The sequence below is a fragment of the Camelus dromedarius genome, chromosome 15, assembly GCF_036321535.1.
Source record: "Camelus dromedarius isolate mCamDro1 chromosome 15, mCamDro1.pat, whole genome shotgun sequence".
NCBI classification, from domain to species: Eukaryota; Metazoa; Chordata; class Mammalia; order Artiodactyla; family Camelidae; genus Camelus; species Camelus dromedarius.
Window position 1 is genome coordinate 29,843,957 of NC_087450.1, and position 17,561 is coordinate 29,861,517.

At 46.7% G+C, this 17,561-nt stretch overlaps 1 protein-coding gene and 1 long non-coding RNA gene across 2 annotated transcripts in view; one reads left to right on the top strand and one right to left on the bottom strand.

The window, feature by feature from the left end:
* The window catches only part of LOC116157476 (uncharacterized), a 124,650-nt gene that overhangs the window by 74,248 nt on the left and 32,841 nt on the right, over positions 1-17,561 (bottom strand). The window contains exon 2 of the long non-coding RNA XR_004141569.2: positions 11,456-11,560. This is a non-coding gene — a long non-coding RNA (uncharacterized LOC116157476). The remainder of the gene's footprint in view (positions 1-11,455; positions 11,561-17,561) is intronic.
* The window catches only part of KCNK12 (potassium two pore domain channel subfamily K member 12), a 44,615-nt gene continuing 43,078 nt past the window's right edge, over positions 16,025-17,561 (top strand). Inside the window, exon 1 of the mRNA XM_010984028.3 lies at positions 16,025-16,997. Within this exon, the coding sequence (XP_010982330.3) occupies positions 16,607-16,997 (391 nt within the window). The 5' untranslated portion in view covers positions 16,025-16,606. The remainder of the gene's footprint in view (positions 16,998-17,561) is intronic.

A 17,561-nucleotide genomic window follows, 5' to 3' on the forward strand; every position in this document is an offset into this window, starting at 1 on the left:
CATAACAGCTTCAAACTGGAAACACCCCAGATGTCCATCAACTAGAGAACAGATAAATAAATTATTTCATATTCATGTGATGGACTATTACTCAGCAATAAAAAGGAATGACCTATTAATAGAAGTAGCAATATAGATAAACCTCAAAACAATTATGCCAAGTGAAAGAAGCTATACTAAAAAGAGCACAAACTGTTTCATTCTAGAAAATGCCACTCATCTGTAGTTTGATAAATGGTTGCCTGGGATTAGGTGGGGCAAGAGGAACAGGAGGGAGGAATTACAAAGGGGCACAAGGAAGCTTTAAGGGATGACGTTTACTGTCTTGTGTTGGTATTTTCATGGATATATACATAGTAGACCTCATGAAATTGTATACTTCATATGTGTGCAGTTTAGTGTTTGTAAATTATACTTCAACAAACCTTTCTGGGGAAAAAACAAACCTCTAAGTTCTTTGCATTTCACTCAAAGTAAAAGCCAAAGTCTTCACAGCAGTAAAACAACCTAGCTGGCAGACCTCTGTTCACAGTGCTGTTTCTCCAACTCTCAGAAGAGTGCTTGGAACATTGAAAGAGCTGCATAAGTATTTGTTGTTTGAGTCAATAAATCAATTCATTGTTTGACAACTGTTGTTAAGAACAGGGAAGTTTCCTCAAATGATTAAACATAGAGATACCACATGACCTAGCCATTCCACTTCTAGGTTTATTCTCAAGAGAAATGTAAACATATGTTCACACAAAAATAGTTCATAATAGCCAAAAGGTAGAAACAACCCAAATGCCCAACAACTGATGAATTAATAAACAAAAGGTAGTGTATCCATGCAATGGAATATTATTTGACCATTAAAAAGGAACCACATACCACAACATGAATGAACTTTGAAAGCATTATGCTAGGTAAAAGAAGCCAGTCACAAAAGACCACATGTTGTACACTGCCATTTATAAGAAATGTCCAGATTAGGCTAATCTATAGAGATAGGAAGTAGAGATGCTGCTTGGGGTGCTGACAGGGTGATGATGGGAGAGGGTGATAGCTGAAGGATACAGGGTTTCTGTTGGGGTGATGAAAATGTTCTAAAATTGTGGTGATGGTTGGATATCTGTGAATACACTAAAACCACTGAATTATATACTTACATGGGTGAGTTGTATGGTATATAGGTTTTATCTCAATAAAGCTGTTTAAAAATAAAGAACATGGTGTTGTGTCAGGGGAAGGCATAGCTCTTGCTCTGAGTTTGAGTGGATACTGGTAATCCCTTGTGACTGTCCATTCACTGGCACAGTTAGGACCCTATCAAGTGCCCTATGAGAATGGAAGTGGCTTAATGTGCTGAGCAGGGAAGGGGCTAAGGGCCCAGGCGGGCACTGGATTTGCTGATGTTACCCTGAGAGTGAGCGCTGAATGGAGGAAGGGCCCTTTCTCTTGGGATAAGCAAATGAAAGCAGATTGCTGGCAGCCCTGCAGCCCACGGCTAGGGTTCTCACTGCTGCGTTAAGCCGCACTGAGTGACATGACGTCCCCCAATTGCCTCACAATGATAATACCTTCTATTTATACCAAACACCTCTCCTCCCAGGAGAGCACTATGTTTTCCCAACACTGATTCAGTAAGCCAGCCAGACTGAATTGAATTAAAATTCACAGCAGCCACTCATAACAAGCCTACCTCTTTCCCCTGCCTGTCCACTCCTGTAGGCACCTCTATGACACTCACAGCAAAATAGAGACATTAAGAACATTGGTCTTCTACACTCTTGCCCCATGGGACGGTCCTCTACCCTAAGCCTGCTCCAGACCTGGGGGAGGGGGTGGGTTGTGCCACCCCAGGGCCCTTCTCTCATACTGTACAGAAGAGAGGGGTCTTCAAGTATAACACTCTCCCCTTACCATAAACATTTAAATAGTTAAAACTCAAAGGTAAAGAAGTGCTAACATAGGGTATCAGGTAGATCTCTGCACCTGCCCACCAGAATCTTAAAAGTTTATGTAGAGGCTTTAACTGGGTTTGGTTAGTCTCAACAACACTACTTTCTTAAAGCTGCACCCTTGGAACAGCTCCCACTGTGGGAATGGTGGGCGGAATGTACATTCTGAGGACAGAGGAGGGAGCGAGGAGAAACCACCAAGAGTGGATCTAACTATGGGTCTTGGGTTCCCAGGCAGACCCTGCTTTTCAGTCATCTGTCCCAGTGCCATGTTTGGATCAGACTATGTGTCTTTGATTCCAGATTGGAAAACATGGCCCTTATCCCTCACAGCCCCACCGACCCCATGGACCGTCCCATAATTGCCTCTTCAACCACCTGTCTTAGCCATGCCAGGAACAAGCTGACAAGAGTTCTCTGTCTTTTTCCTGCCCCTTCCCTCCCTGGGGGCTGCCATTTCTCTCACACAAGCTCCAAGTCCTCCTTTCATGGACCTCCTTTCACAACCACCATGGCACAGCCTAGGGTTTCCTTCCAAGCACTGTCAGCAGACACAGTTAGAACCACCATAGCTCCCATTGTAGACTTGGTGATGACTGACCAAGAAATATACCAAGCAGAAGGCATTCGTTCCAGAAGGATTCCATCCTCTGGAGCAGGGAATGACCCACCTCAGAAACCCCACTCACCACCCCTCATAGGTCCTGTGCTTGGATGAAGGAATACTGTAGTTGCTGAGCTTCTCAGGAAGTAAGGAGGTGAAAGTAAGCCTGGGGCAGGGAGAACGTGGGTACCAGGCCCTTGGTCTGAGCCCAAGTCAGGCAAGCATCCAACTTACATTCCAAATTTGCTGAGTTTCTGGAGTGTTCTTTTTAAAGAATTAGTGCTGAGCCTCACATCAGGGAGCTAAGGAAGCCACTGTCTACTTACCTGATAATTTAATTAACCAGCTCTGTCTAGCTCTTTGCCTGAGAAACAGGGCACTTCTCTCTAGAGGACAATAGAGGTGATTTTAGTTTTTCTGAAATGGGAAGGAACCCAGTGTGCTGGAGGAAAGAATGGGAGGCAAATGAAGAATACAGTCTTGGAGAGCGCTCCATAGGATGGAGGGGCTGGGAGCTGGATACTGAGGCTGACCTCACACCCCCTTCACTGCCCAGCCCACGTGGCTTGATTCTGGTCCCTAGCAGCTCCTAACCCCTAACCTGGCCCACCTACCAGCTCACAGACATATGAAAACAGTCCATGCAGATTGTTCCCTCTCTGAGGATAAAAGCAAACTGCACAACAGAAGGCCCTTGCAATCACAAATTAACCTCCTGTGAGGTCCTATTAAATACAGATTGACTCATGTGTTGTGTCCTTCACCTGCGAATGTTTCAGCCAAAATCTTACGTTTGCATTGATCGCCTGTCCCACTAACCACACAGCCCTGTGGACTCCATTTTTGGGGAGACTGTGGAGCCAGGTTGCCTGGGTTCAAATTCCAGCTCTGCCATCTGCTAGTTGTGTAACCTTGGGCAAATTATCTAACTTCTCTGTGCCTCAATTTCCTCGTCTATAAAACAGGACAACAGCAACCCCTATCTTATAGGGTTGTTGTGAGGACTAAATGCATTAATCTATCTAAAGCATTTAGAATAATGTCTGGCACACTGCATGTGCCAAGAAAATGCTAACTTAGAAAAAATTACTCACATAATTTGTCTATAATATAGTTGAAATTCTCTTTCATAATATGAGTGAGGATTCTCTTATCAATCTATGGGAAAATATTTACAAAGGTTTTCATTGATTAACTGGTTCCCAATCCATTTTTGTAAACCAAATTTCTCAGCTGAGAGCTCTCTAAACACAAGAATGCTTGGGACATCTGGGGGTGAAGGAGGTTTGCTATAATTTCCACTTAAAGGTGCCTCACAGGTCTCTTGGGGCTGGAGATAGGAATCTGAGTCAATTGTTTGGAGTCAACATACGCAACTTCATTAACTGGGGTTTGTTGTCTTTCTCTGCTGAAGTGAAAACAGTGATTCTTTGATCTTGTACCTTCGAGTGTTTTCCGATGTTCACAGGGAGGCTGCTGTTACTCAAGAGTAACAAGTCCAATTTAAGTAACAAGTACAACCCACACTTAGAAAAATGTTCAGCACATTCTCTCTCTCTCAGCAGCAGAAATGACCAACAGGTCAGAAGAGCTCAGCTCAGCACCCCTGGCCACTCACAAGCTAGGAAGGACACGTGAGTTCTCTCTCTGTCAAAAGGATACCCCTCCCCAGGAGGTTTTCATGATGAACTAATGAGCCCACATGCATGAAGGGCTTTGAAAAGTTTGGTCACAGTCAAACTACAAACAATCCTCATGATAACTAGTTTCACTGTTATCAGTCCAGGTTTGGTCTTTAGTAAAGTGGGCAATGGAAGTACTGAAGATGACACATACCAGGTATAGATAGCTTCCCCCTCTTCAAAGTCTCTACATGATCAAGGAAAAGACAAATCATAAAAGGGTCAAGCCCCATTGATCCAACACTGTCAATTGGTAGTTTATTATAGTTCAGATATGATCTGTGGTTGGGTAAATTCTTCATTTAAATTAAAAGTGTTTGCCGGTGGGGAAGTGAATGGGGAATGGGAAAAGGATAGAAAATTAGAAAATAAGAAAATGTGTTTTATTACTTATTTATCTTTTCATTTGCAAATTTTTTGAGGGAAAATTCATAGAACATAAAATTCACCATTTAAATCATTTTAAAGTGTACAATTTTGTGGGGTTTTTTAAAGTATATTCAAAACATTGTCTAACCATCCCCATTATTTAATTTCAGAACATTTCCATTATCCCCAAGAGAAACCTCACATCTCACCAATTCCCACCTCCCCCATCCCCTGGCATCCACTAATCTATTCTCTATCTCCTATGGATTTGCCTCTTCTGAACATTTCATATAAATGGAATCATATAATATGTGGTCTTTCCTTTAATCGTTTCTTGAGCATCCATCATGGGCCAGTACTGCATGAGTGTTTGCCCTCGAGAGAGGTTTGCTCTCCCTGGCCAGGGAGAAAGACTGTAGCAATAGAATTTTCCTGCCCCGACTGGGGTTGGGGAGTTGCAGGCATTGATGGTTTCCTGGTAGAGGAGGTGATATGTCTGCTGCTGTGTTGACAAAGGAAATGAAGTTTCTGGTGAAGAAGAAGGAAGGGCATTCCAGGAGGAGGCAACAGTGAAGAGATGGTATGTGTGTGTATGAGGAAGACTGAAAGTTCCTTGAACTACGGCTGGAGCATCAGATATACAGGGAGGGTAGGGGGATGCCAGGGAGAGAGGAGACAAGGCAGCAGGTAGGTTAGGTCAGAAAGAGCAGAGACTTGAGGGCTGCTCTAAAGAGACTGAGACTGCTCCTCTAGGCTCTGGGGACCATCAAAAGTACACAAGCCAGGGAGAGGCGGAGTGTGTATTTTAGGAAGGAAGCCACTGTGGAGGGTGGGTTGCAGAGGGAAGACCATCAAAAGGAGAAGCTGGAAGGACTGTAACAGTCTAGGAGAGGCAAGGCTAGGACTCCCACTATGGTAGCGGCAGTCGACTCAGGAAGGAAGGTCCATCTGAGAGCAATTTCTAGGGTGGAACAGACAGGAGTTAGGTGTCTACTTTGATGTGGCAAGTGAGCGGGAGGAAGCCAGGGCTCTAGACCAGGCTCCCCTGACCCACAGTGAGATCTTGGGAGAATCAGAGGCAGCCTGAGAATCCAGCACCTTCTGCTTAGAACATGACAATGACTTTCTCTTTCTCTTATACCTTCTCATAGGGCTTCCAACACCTTGAAGGGTCGGGCCTCTGCTGGCCCCACCCACCCCCACAGTGGCCTTCTTCAGTTCCTCCTGACTGCCCAGAGGCCTTTGCACATTCTGTTCCCTCTGTGTGGCCGCTCTCTGGCACCCACACTCCTCCTCTTGTAGCCGGCACTTAGCAGCATACCTTACATGTAGTTGATGCCCCATAATACTTGTTGGAAAAAGAAACAAGTGAATGAACCTGGGATCTTTCCCATGAACTTGAGGCCCTTTGAGATGTAGTTTCTCTTCAGGGAAGTGGGAAGAGGAGAATCAAGGGGATCCCAGCCTTTGCATGAGAGCCCTGCCCCTGCCTGCCTTGTCTGGCTTTTCTCCTAAGAAAATCTGCTTATGAGGAATGCCATGGGCAGCCACAGCTCCCAGAGTGAAGCCAGCCAGTGCTTCACTGGCTTTTTACCCTCAGGTTACAGTATATTATGCTTTTTACATATAACATAACGAGGACTCATACAATGAGAAAACACCTCCCAGATTGTAATCAATCTCCAACAGTGCTTTTACTCAGCACTTTCCTCAACAAGCTGGGGAGAGACTGGGAACTTCCCTGGCAAACTTTTCCAGAGCTGATCCCTCTTATCTCCCTTTTCATTCTCCGTCATCTTTCTGCCTGACCATTTTCAGCTGTTCTACAAGGGTGGGAGTTGCTGAACACGCTAAACAGTCTGCAAACCTGGGGCTTCAGGCCAACCTTGTCTGGACCCCTGGGGCCCTAGTGATAATACAGACAAATTGTCATGGCTCTGCTCCTGGGAAAGCCTGAGTCTTAGTTCCCAGGCCTCCAGGAACCTCCCTGACAACAGGGCAGTAGAGTGTGGGATAGAAATGGAATTTCTTCAGACTCTGGAGCAGTGTCTCTTAAGAGTCACTCATAAGAAAGGCTTTTAATGACATCACCTCTTTACCCCTGGGCTGAGCATCCAGGACACCTGGACACAATCACAATTCTGCAGCAAGGAAGGAAATGTCTGCTGCTGGGTCTGGTTCAAACTATAACTCATAGGCTAAGGGCAACTAGCCAAGGTCACCAAGCCAGTGAGTGGCAAAGCTGGCCCTGAAGCTGGATTTGCATTTCTTTTAACTTTCCTCATGACACAGGAATTATGGCCAAGTGTATTTCCAGACTCTGACCCTGTAAGGCTCAATTCAGTTGATCCAATGGCCCAAGCCCAACTTCCACAAATGCCAGGGTGCAGGAGGCTCACCTGGAAAGTCTGTTGCCCATGCAAGTTCCTAGGCCCAGTCCCTAGATATTGAGATTCTGCAGGTCTGGGCTGGCCCCTGGGCACTGCATATTCAGTAAGAGCCCAGGGAACTTGGATGCAGGAGGCTCCAGGACCCCACAGAGGTAGAATACACCCCACTTCAAGCCCAGCCAGTCCAGGGAGCTTTTGGGTGGATAGAGATTGTAAATGCACTACAGGATGTGAATACCTCTGACTGCCCCTCTACACTTTAGCTTTCTTATCTGTGATTCCAACTGCCCCCAATGGCATTCCCATCCTCCTTCCTAGCCTGTCCTAAAATAATCTGCAATGAGTCAGAATCCTTAATAGAGCACCTGGCACAGAGTAGAGGTCTGGAAATATTTGTTGTATAGGTGGAGGGAAGGAAAGAAAAAAGGGAGGGAGGGGTAGGAAGGAATGAAGGCAGGTTGATCACACTCAAATGTTCATCTATAGACAAGACCTTTCATCCACAAGGAACACTGCTTTCCCAAGAAGCCCTATGGACTTACATAATACTGGAAAGGGGTCCCCAAGATTCATCTTTCCACCCCATCCTCACACCTACCTCCATCAATCCTACCCCTCTAGACACCACCCCTACTCCCTCACCTCCTCTAATCTCTCTACCCACTAAGACTCATTACTGGGCTATTAGCAAGGGAAACAGCACCTTTCCCTCTCAATTGGTTATGCTGAGCATGATGTTCTGTGCTGCAATCCATCTTCAGCATGAGAGTTTTAATTGATGTCTAATGAACAAATATCGTGTCTTTGCACATGTTTCACCAACTGCAGCCCAGTTAACAATCTGAAGAATGGTTTGGGTACAAGAAAAATTGCTTTCAAAAACTGTCTGCTCTCCAATGCTGTCTTCTATTTGTCTCTCTTCTGGGGCTCAATACTCTTTTTTAAGAGTTGCCCAGGTAAAACTAATGCTGTAATCTCTAAAGTTCAGTATTCTCAGACCTCTGACTCATTCAAACAATGAGATATTAGCTATGGTACTCCAAAGCATCTTTTTCCTTGCACCCTCTGCTTTGTTTTCACTTTGGGGTCTGGTAACCTAGTGTTTCTGAATTAGAAAAGTTGCTGATATTTCAGCTCCCCGAATTGCAAGAATATGTAGGAATAAAGTGGAAACATGCACACATGAAAGTCAACCATCATAAACTATAAGGAGTAAGATGCCCAAGAGAGGGGAAATTGGGGGATAAGAGGGAAAATTTGAAGCAGATAAAGGAGTCAAGCCCGTTGATTGTCTCACAGTATTTGAAGGTCTCAATTCTCATCTCAGGCTGATTTCAATCAGGAACTTTTGAATATTCAGAATATTCAATAAGTGAAGCAGGTTAAATACATAAAGGTTAATTCTCTCCCATATAAGAAGACTAGAGATAGGCATTCCTCTGTTATGCAAGTTCATTTCATCATCTTACTCCTTCACAATGTGGCTTCCATTCTCAAAGTCACCTCATGAATCAGTATGGCAGCTGGAGCCCCAGCCATCACATCCACATTCTAGGAAGCATGACTAAGGAAGGAGAAATAATGGAAGGGTAAAAGGGCACCCCTTCCTATGGAATTAGCTTCCTTTATGCAGCTTTCCTGAAAGTCCCACATAATATTTTGCTAGAACTTAAAAACACAGTCTCACCTAATTACAAAGGAGGTTAAAAAATATAGTCTTTTAATTGGGCACACTGATACTACAAATAAAATGGGTGTTCTGTTGCTGACAAAGAGGTGGGAAATGGATCTGAGTGTGAACCAGCAGTCTCACTAAGAAGTCAAACCCAAACATTTATTGGCATTTTAATAGGGAACCAAAGATTGATGAAAGAAGATACAGCAGAGGGATGAGATGGAAACTTTAAAAAGCCAGGAATACCTGCCAGTGTGAAGTTTGGGAGGGCACCATGTTAATAAATGACTATATATATGAACACACACACACATTTAACATGGAATTAATGTAAGCCACATGATCATTAATCAATCCAAAGTACCTGGAACAGGTTATTGGCATATAGTAGGTGCTCCACAGATATTTTTGAATTGGAATATAGAAATATTTTTGAATACCTGTAATGTTAAATTAAAAAGTAAGTTTAAAGTGGTGTATAAAATATCTCATAATTTTAATAGAATTAAATATGTATGTGTAGATAGAGAGATAGAGCCAGCTAATTAGGCAGAAGAGTCATTAAAATGACTGATAATACAAATTCTCTCTGGATAATGGGATAGAATTTGGGGGTTTTTTTGTTTTTTGAATTTTCCAATTATTCTAGGTTATTTATACATTACTTACATAGTCTTTAAAAAGCTATATCAAAATCAATTTAGGACAAACTAATGCATGTATGGCTTTATCTACAGAACAAAAGGAAATCAGATTTTAAAATAAGAGAGAATTGAAATACACATTTAAGACTCACTTAATAAAAAGCAATTTGGCATTGGAAGAAAGAGCTCATGGAGACATTTAGACATGAAACCCACAGCTTTCTGGACAAGAAAATTAGGAGGCAAGGAGTGGTCTCAAGTGGTTTCATAGCAACTCCTCACCCTAGGATTCTGGGCTTCATTTCCAAGCTCTTTGTAAGCAGACAGACATCAGTGACTTCATTAATCCTCAAGCATCATGGTGATATAAAGATGACAAAGTACATTATTTGCAAAGACAGATATAGAAACTGGAGCCCAGGAAGGTTTTAACACTTGACTGTGCACCCAATATGTTCCTCATTTGTCCCTCTTTTCCTCTGCAACCACAGCTGATCCCCCCTGTCCCCCAAGACCCCCATGTGGTGGTATATGTGGAGAAACTGAAAGTTTGCCATGAAATTGACTTCATTAAGCCCCAGTCCATTTATATCTGACTCTCACTCTGGAAGGAAAACACTCATCTTTGAGCTTCATGGGGTCTGTTATTGCATGTACTAAAGTCCTACTGAGGGGCTGAAAGGCCAGTGAATGAGGTCATGGGATATAAAAGACAAAGACTCTTCCCTCTCTTCTCACCCATATCTACTCTCCACTTGCCAACAGTTCTTTGAGCACAATGTGCTCTTTCCTGACTCCACACTTGCACCTAGCTCAACTCTGCTGACTGGGATATTCCCTTTCTTCCAGTACATCTGAACCCCACCCATCCTTCAGGACCAGCCTGCATACAGCTTGCTACCCCAAATTTCTTCTGACTCCTGCGTCCTTACCACAGGCCCCTTTCTCTGACCTCCTATGATCAGTATCACAGCTGATCCCTCATTTGTCTCTCTTTTCCTCTGCAGCCACAGCTGATCCTCCCTGTCCCAGTGCTGATTCCATAGTTAATAGTCAGCTACTAACTGTGTCTGCTGAATTGAGTCCTTACTGATTCCCATGTGTCTATCTTGTCTTTCCAGCCAGGCTTTTTAAGCTCTTTCAGGGAGAGCAGAGCTGATCTCACTCACACACACACACACACACACACACACACACACACACACACACACACACACACACACACACACACACAAGATAGAGCTCATAGCACACTGCTTTGTATCTGGTAGATTCTTAATAAATATCTATTCATTGATTATTTGGAAACATATCAAGAGTCAGTGGCACAATCATAGGAATCCTGAACAAGTTCAGTTGCAAGACAGAGAGTATCATGATCCAGTTATACGTTGTCTACAAGAGACTCGTTTCATATCCAAAGACACAAATACATTGAAAGTGAAAGGATGGAAAAAGATATTCCCTGCAAACAATAATCAAAAGAGAGATGGAGTGGTTGTACTAATATCAGGCAAATAAACTTTAAGTAAAAATTGGTACAAAAGACAAAAAAAGACATTGTATATTGATAAAAGTATAAATCCATCAAGAAGTTATAGCAATTGTGAACATATGTACAACAAACAAGGCCCCAAAACGTATGAAGCAAATGCTGACATATTTGAAGGAGAAATAGATAGTTTTATAGTAATAGTTAAAGACTTCAATACCCACTTTTAAAAATGGATAATACAACTAGATAGTAGATCAGTAAGGAAATACAGGCTTATTTAGTCCAAAAGTAACTCCTCTCTCCAAAAACCAGTTGGAAAGGAAAAGAGCAAGGTCACCCCTGTTATGGGAAATACCTCTGCCCCAGTGGTGGCATTGCTGTTCTATACTGTTCAGCTGCGCATTACTGTGAGCTGCCACCTTGGGCACCAAGGCTGCCCTCCTCTCAGGTCACAAGTCCAGACTCAACCCTTCTCTTCAGATCTCACAGAGTGCCAGGGAGATGGACCTATGGGGCATCCATTGGTTACATCCTGTCCCGCCAAAGCTTTTAGACATTTGTCTAAGTCTAGACTTTACTCAGATTCCTCTTTGTCAGAAAACTTTCAAGAGGACTTTCTCCCGGCAACTGGGCTGTAGTTAGACACTGCCCCTTACCTTTCCTCAGCAGGCTCTCTGACATCAGATTCAGGGAAGACAGATTAGATGTTTTTCCTTTCCATCCCTTGGGTGAAATTGCTTCACTCCTCCTTGGCCACCACCCTGTAAAACATGGTGTGAAGGTTTTTGCCAAATCACATAAAACATGAAAGGTCTCGTGAAACCCGAATTTCAGAAGAGTAAGGGGAAGAGGGTTTCTGCATTTGTACAACTAAGAAAGCTACTCAAGAGACACTTCACAGCATAGAGATGATCAGCCTCTCTAGATTTTACATTATATTTTCATATATATACAGTATCCTGTTACACACAACAAATTACTAATGAATAATGCAAACAATAAATATTAGAGGAGTTCTGAGATCAGGAGGATCAAAGAGGCTTAGAGGCACTCAGGACATTTTGAATTTGCTATTTGAAATGCGGAATTTTTCATCAAAATGTTACCCACTTGCTGTAAACCTGAAACACTTTGCTGTACAACTGAAATTAACATGATATCGTAGATAAACTATAGTTTAATAAAAAAGTTTTTAGTATTACCAACAGATTAATTTTTAAAAGAAAGTATTTTGTGAAGCAAACTCCTTTATTCAAGCTTAATTTCATAATCAATTTTCTTTTTAGCACAGTTAAACTGTTTCCAACTTTATCTATTTTTAAATTTTATTTCTTTATTTTTGGGGGGCTTTTGAGGGAGTTAATTAGGTTTTATTTATTTAATGGAGGTACTGGGGATTGAACCCAGGATCCTGTGCATGCTAAGCACGCATTCTACCACTGAGCTATACCCTCCCCACTATTTTTTTATTTAAAATAAATTATTTTTCTTAGGATAAGTTCTTTTCTTTTTCCATTTTTTTCAATAAAGATCTGCTTGATTAGTTACATTTGAATTTATTTTTAACAGCTTTATTGAGATACAATTTACATAAACAATTCACACATTTAAAATGTACAATTTGATGCTTTTTAGTATATTCACAGAGCTGTGCAATCATCACCACAATCAATTTTAGAATATTTTTATCACTCTCAAATGAAACCTCATTCCTCCTCAATCCCTCAGCCCTAAGCAACCGCTAAGTTACTGTGTCTTAATGAATTTTCCTATTCTGGACATGTCAAACAAATGAAATCATACACCATGTCATCTTTTGTGATTGGTCTCTTTCACTTAGGATAAGGCTTTCAAGATTCACTCATGTTGTAGCATGAATCAATACTTCATTCCTTCTTATTGCTGAATATTCCATTGTATGGATACACCACATTGTACTGATCTATTTATTCATCAGTTGATGGACATATGGGTTATTTCCACTTTTTGGCTATTATGAATAATGCCGCTATGTACATCTATGTACAAGTTTTTGTGTGGGTGTATGTTTTCATTTCTCTTGGGTATATACCTATGAGTGAAACCATCAATTGGTTGCATTTCACCTTACCTAATTTTCCTGGATAACAAGACTGCCATTGTGATTTCTTTTACAAAATACAGAAGGACATAGACAGAAACAGAGACTCTGAGAGAGAGAGAGGCTGTATCTGCTCAGGTGTCTTGCCTGAAGTTCTTAAAAATAGCAGAATCAAATGTTCTACAGTTGAAATGATAGCAGTCAAAGTGATTGGGCCAAAATATCCTACAAAGGAAAAGTTTTCTGGATGAAAAAAAAAAAGATCTAATCAGAGTTGAAATGTGTATATGAAGAACTAGAGAAGAGAAAGAAGAGGGCCATAGCATAAGCAAAGTGCTGGTAATTGGGCTGAGTATGGAGTACTTGGGGGATAAATAGGAAGTAGTAGAAGATGAGGCTGGAATGATTTGTTGGGAATCACCTAGAGCTTTAAATGGCAGCTTCAGGGTTTAAAGACTACATTTTTATAGCTTTGAAGGAACCATTGGAGACTGTGATCTAGGGACAGCAGTCATATGATCAGATCAAATGGGCATGATCAAGGGCAATGATGGGCAGGTGCAGGCAAGATGGACCAAAGCAGGGAGACATCTGAGATAGCAAGCCCCCATCCTTTGCAGGCTGTTGCAACAATTTAGGGCTGAGGTGAAGGCTTTGAGGATAGCCAGAGATATATTGATTCAGTGGGCAAAAGTAGCATTCATCATGGTGTTGGTTCCCCAAAGGACCAGTGCTTATGTTCAGGGAACTCATCATTTCCCTATTATATAAATTGATTAGGTCATTCAGAGCCAAAATTGATGCCAGGGGTTTGCTACTAATCAAGCTAGAATAACAAGCTGGAGAACAAGGCCCTCAGCCAACTGGGCAAGGAGCAGGTCCAGAGGCACAGAACACTGCAGCAAAGCACTCTGTCCCTGCCCTGAGGGTCTGAGCAAAGAAAGCCGCTGAGAGTTCTGGCAATGCCCTTCAGCTGTATCTGGAGACTTCAGGGCCAACTCCTGGAGTGACACGTCTAGGACTTCTGTCAGCTGACCGGTCAAGTTGAATCCAGCCCTGGAGGTCCATATCTGGGCTGTTCCGCCTGTCTGCAGTAGCTTGTAGAGATGGCAGTATTGCAGGGATGGGGCAACAGGCTGGAGTGACACCAGTGGTGAGCCCAGGGGAGGCAAAGCCTTGGAGAGAATAGTTGAAGTGCATTATGCCAATAATAACAATAATTTGCAATGGCAATAATTTATGTTTGCATAAAGCTCCCATTTGCTCCAGAAAAAGGAGAAGGGGGCTCTATTTTCTCAGTGGATGAGATGTTCTCCCCTACACACAAAGGTTCCCTTGCCCCTTTCTGAGAAGATCACTGCAAAACTAGCCACATGCCACCCAATATGAGTAAGGCTGGTTCTGACTTGGTGGTGGTGGAGTCTCTCCCATTTGTTCCTTCCCTAACACAAAGGAGAGTGCAGTTGGCTCCATCTATAAACTGCAGTAGAATTTCTAGGAAGTTCCAAGTCTCCAGTGCGCCCTGGTTTTGGAAAAGCAACATCCCAGGTCAGATGCCTTTTAGCCTCTCCACAGCTCTCTTGCTCCCCACCCCCACCCTCTGCCCTCCAGTCTTCATTTCGGGGCACGGGGTCAGAAGGACATGGTTTCCAGGCCTTGAAATGCTCAGTGAATGGTAGAGGTTTGTTAAGGAATCACACTGAGTCCTCTGGTGTTTAGAGGACTGACAATGCCGTTACTTTGGGTCTATCTTAGCTTGAGTATTTTCCATTATGGAGGTCAGATGGCCAGAGATTTGGAGTGGGGGCCAGTTCTGTACCTGTCACAGTTCACCCACCTAGGGTATCTAAGCAGTTTCCATCATTATCTTTATTTTCTGTCGTCTGTATCGTCTCATCATCATCAGGGTCCCCCTCTCCTGTGGAAGCCGGACGGACAGAGAAGGGGCTGGTTGCTTTCTGTCTGTACCAAGGGCAGTCCTTGCCACAGAACTTAGGGACCGGGGAAATGCCGGCCAAGTCCAGCGTAGAAGCTCCCACAACAGAGCTGAGGCCCCGCGGAGGCGTTTCACTGTTGCGGCGGGGCGGAGGGGGCGACTATTACGCGCCCCACCACCCCCGCTACCTCCGGCGCTCGAGAGCGCAACCTTCCCGCCGCGGACCTGGGGCGGGGCGTGGCGGGGGGGGGGGAGCCAGCTAGTGAGCTCTCCGTACGCCTCCTCTACCCACCCTGCCACAGCCAGGTTCCTATCCAGGGTCCGCCACCCTGGGCTAGAGGGTCAGGGAGCTGGGGTGGCGAGCGGAGATCCAGCAGCCGGGTGGGCCTGAACGCTTCCTCCTCCCGTGGCACCTTGGTCCCCTACTCGAGCCTGACTCCTCCCCCGGCTCTATTCCGCAGAGTCTCCGCCCTGTCAGCACTCAGCTTCAGTGACTGCACCTGCCCGAGGGGTTGAAGGGACACTCGGGAGATCGAAAGGGAAACGGAGAGGGTTTTGGGAGCACAGCGCAGCAGGGTGACCGGCTCGTCCCACGCCGCGCGGGTCCCCGCGACCCCAGCGCCGCCCGCCCCGCGGCTGCGGCACCGATGCGCTGTCCGCGGTGCTGACGCCTACCGCCCGCTCGGTAGGAAGGGGGAGGAGACGCCCTCATTCCCTGGTCGCCCGGAGCCAAGTGATCCTACCCCCACTCCTAAGCGGGATTGTTTCCCCAAAGGAACCCTCAGAGACCTCGCGCTGTGGATGGATCCAGGAAGAAGAAGCGAGCAAGAGGGAACTTAAACTCAGGACTAGGGCCGGAGAACCCGGTGTCGGGGGATTAGCATCGTTTGGCCCCAGCACCTGAGACAGCAGGGCACCATCAAGTTGAGCAAAGTTTGGCGGCAGCCTGGAGATAAGGGAGCGATACTGGAGCCGAAGTGCTGGGAGGGGCTGGACTGGGTTCCCTGGCAGGGTGGTAGCCAACACCGCAGTCAGACACCTGCTTCGGTGCCCCGCATTAGTGCCACCAGAACGACTGAGAGGCGTCGCAGGAGCCCAACTCCCCACCCCTTCCCTCCCTTCCTTACTCCCCACCCCCCAACACCCCGCCCCGGGCGCCGGTGACTCCGCCTCTCTGTGCCGGGCGGCTCTCCGGCTGGAGCTGCAAAGGGAGCGCTTCCCCGGACTCCGCTCAGTTCCGAGGCTCCGAAGCCGACGCCGCCAGCTCAATCCCGGGGGCGGGAGCTGGACTGCCCGCAGAGCCAGCGCCCGGTAGTCGCCGAGCCAGGAACGCCTCATGGGACGCCCCCGGGGTCTCTTTTCGTGCCCTAAAGCCGCGTCCCAGTCCTAGGCGCCCGGGCTCTACAGCCCGCCCCGCCCGCAGCTCGCGGCCTGCCTGGAGAGGAGTATGAGGCCCGGGGCCCCGCAGACGCCGGCCACAAGGCGGCAGGGGCCTAGCTTCAGACCCCCGCGCCCGAGGGCGGCGGTTGAGAAGCCGCGGGATCCGGCGAGGCGTCGGGGCGCGGAAAGGAGCGCTCCAGCTCCGGCGCCCGGAGGGCCGCGGGAACCGTGTGCGGCCTGAGCCCCAAGGAGGAGGCGGAGGCGCCCTGCCGTCCCGGCTCTGGAGGAGGCGGCGAGGGGCGCGGCAGCCCCCGACCCCTGGCCACCATCCTCACGCTTCTGCTCCCGCCGAGGGGATGTCGCGGCCCAGGCCCCGAGCGCCGCCCCGGCCCTGGGGCTGAGCTCCGGACCATGTCCTCCCGCAGCCCCCGGCCCCCGCCCCGCCGCTGCCGCCGCCGCCTGCCGCGCCCCTCCTGCTGCTGCTGCTGCTGCCGCCGCTCGCACCTCAACGAAGACACCGGCCGCTTCGTGCTGCTGGCGGCGCTCATCGGCCTCTACCTGGTGGCGGGCGCCACAGTCTTCTCGGCGCTCGAGAGCCCGGGCGAGGCGGAGGCGCGGGCGCGCTGGGGCGCCACTCTGCGCAACTTCAGCGCGGCGCACGGAGTGGCCGAGCCGGAGCTGCGCGCCTTCCTCCGGCACTACGAGGCCGCGCTGGCCGCAGGCGTCCGAGCCGACGCGCTGCGCCCACGCTGGGACTTTCCCGGCGCCTTCTACTTCGTGGGCACCGTGGTATCGACCATAGGTGAGCGACGCGCCCCGCGCGCAACTTTCCTCTCTGAGCCTTTCACCTGCCGTCCCTTCCACTGCTCAGGGCTCTATCGGCGTCCCTCGCCTCCCTCTTCCCTTCTAATGCCCGGTTGCCTACTTTCATCTCGCCTGCTCCTCCCGCGCGTCCCCCTCCTCCTGCCCCATCTCTCTCTTTACTAGCTTTCAGCACAGGAGGTGGCCTGAGAGGCCCATCCCTGGCACTCACCCAGCAGCGACTGCCTGGCAGAGAGGCTAAATGGGGAGAACCCTCACTCAGGCGCTGGGCAGACCCGGGGCCACCCGCGCGCTCCAGCACTTGCCAGCTCGGTGACCTAACCTCGTGTGTCTCAGTTTTCGCTTCTAAAAAAGCACTTGGGAGAATATGTAACAAGGGCCTGCTGCTTCCTTCCTATTTCTCACACTCCCTGGTCCTCAGTTTCCTCATCCAGGTGATTTGGAAAGCCCTTCTTCTCTCCTCTCACAGCATTTTTATCTTCTCTCTCTTTCCCCCCACCTTCTCTCTTCTTTTACCACGCGTTTTCCCTAGAGTCTTCTAGCT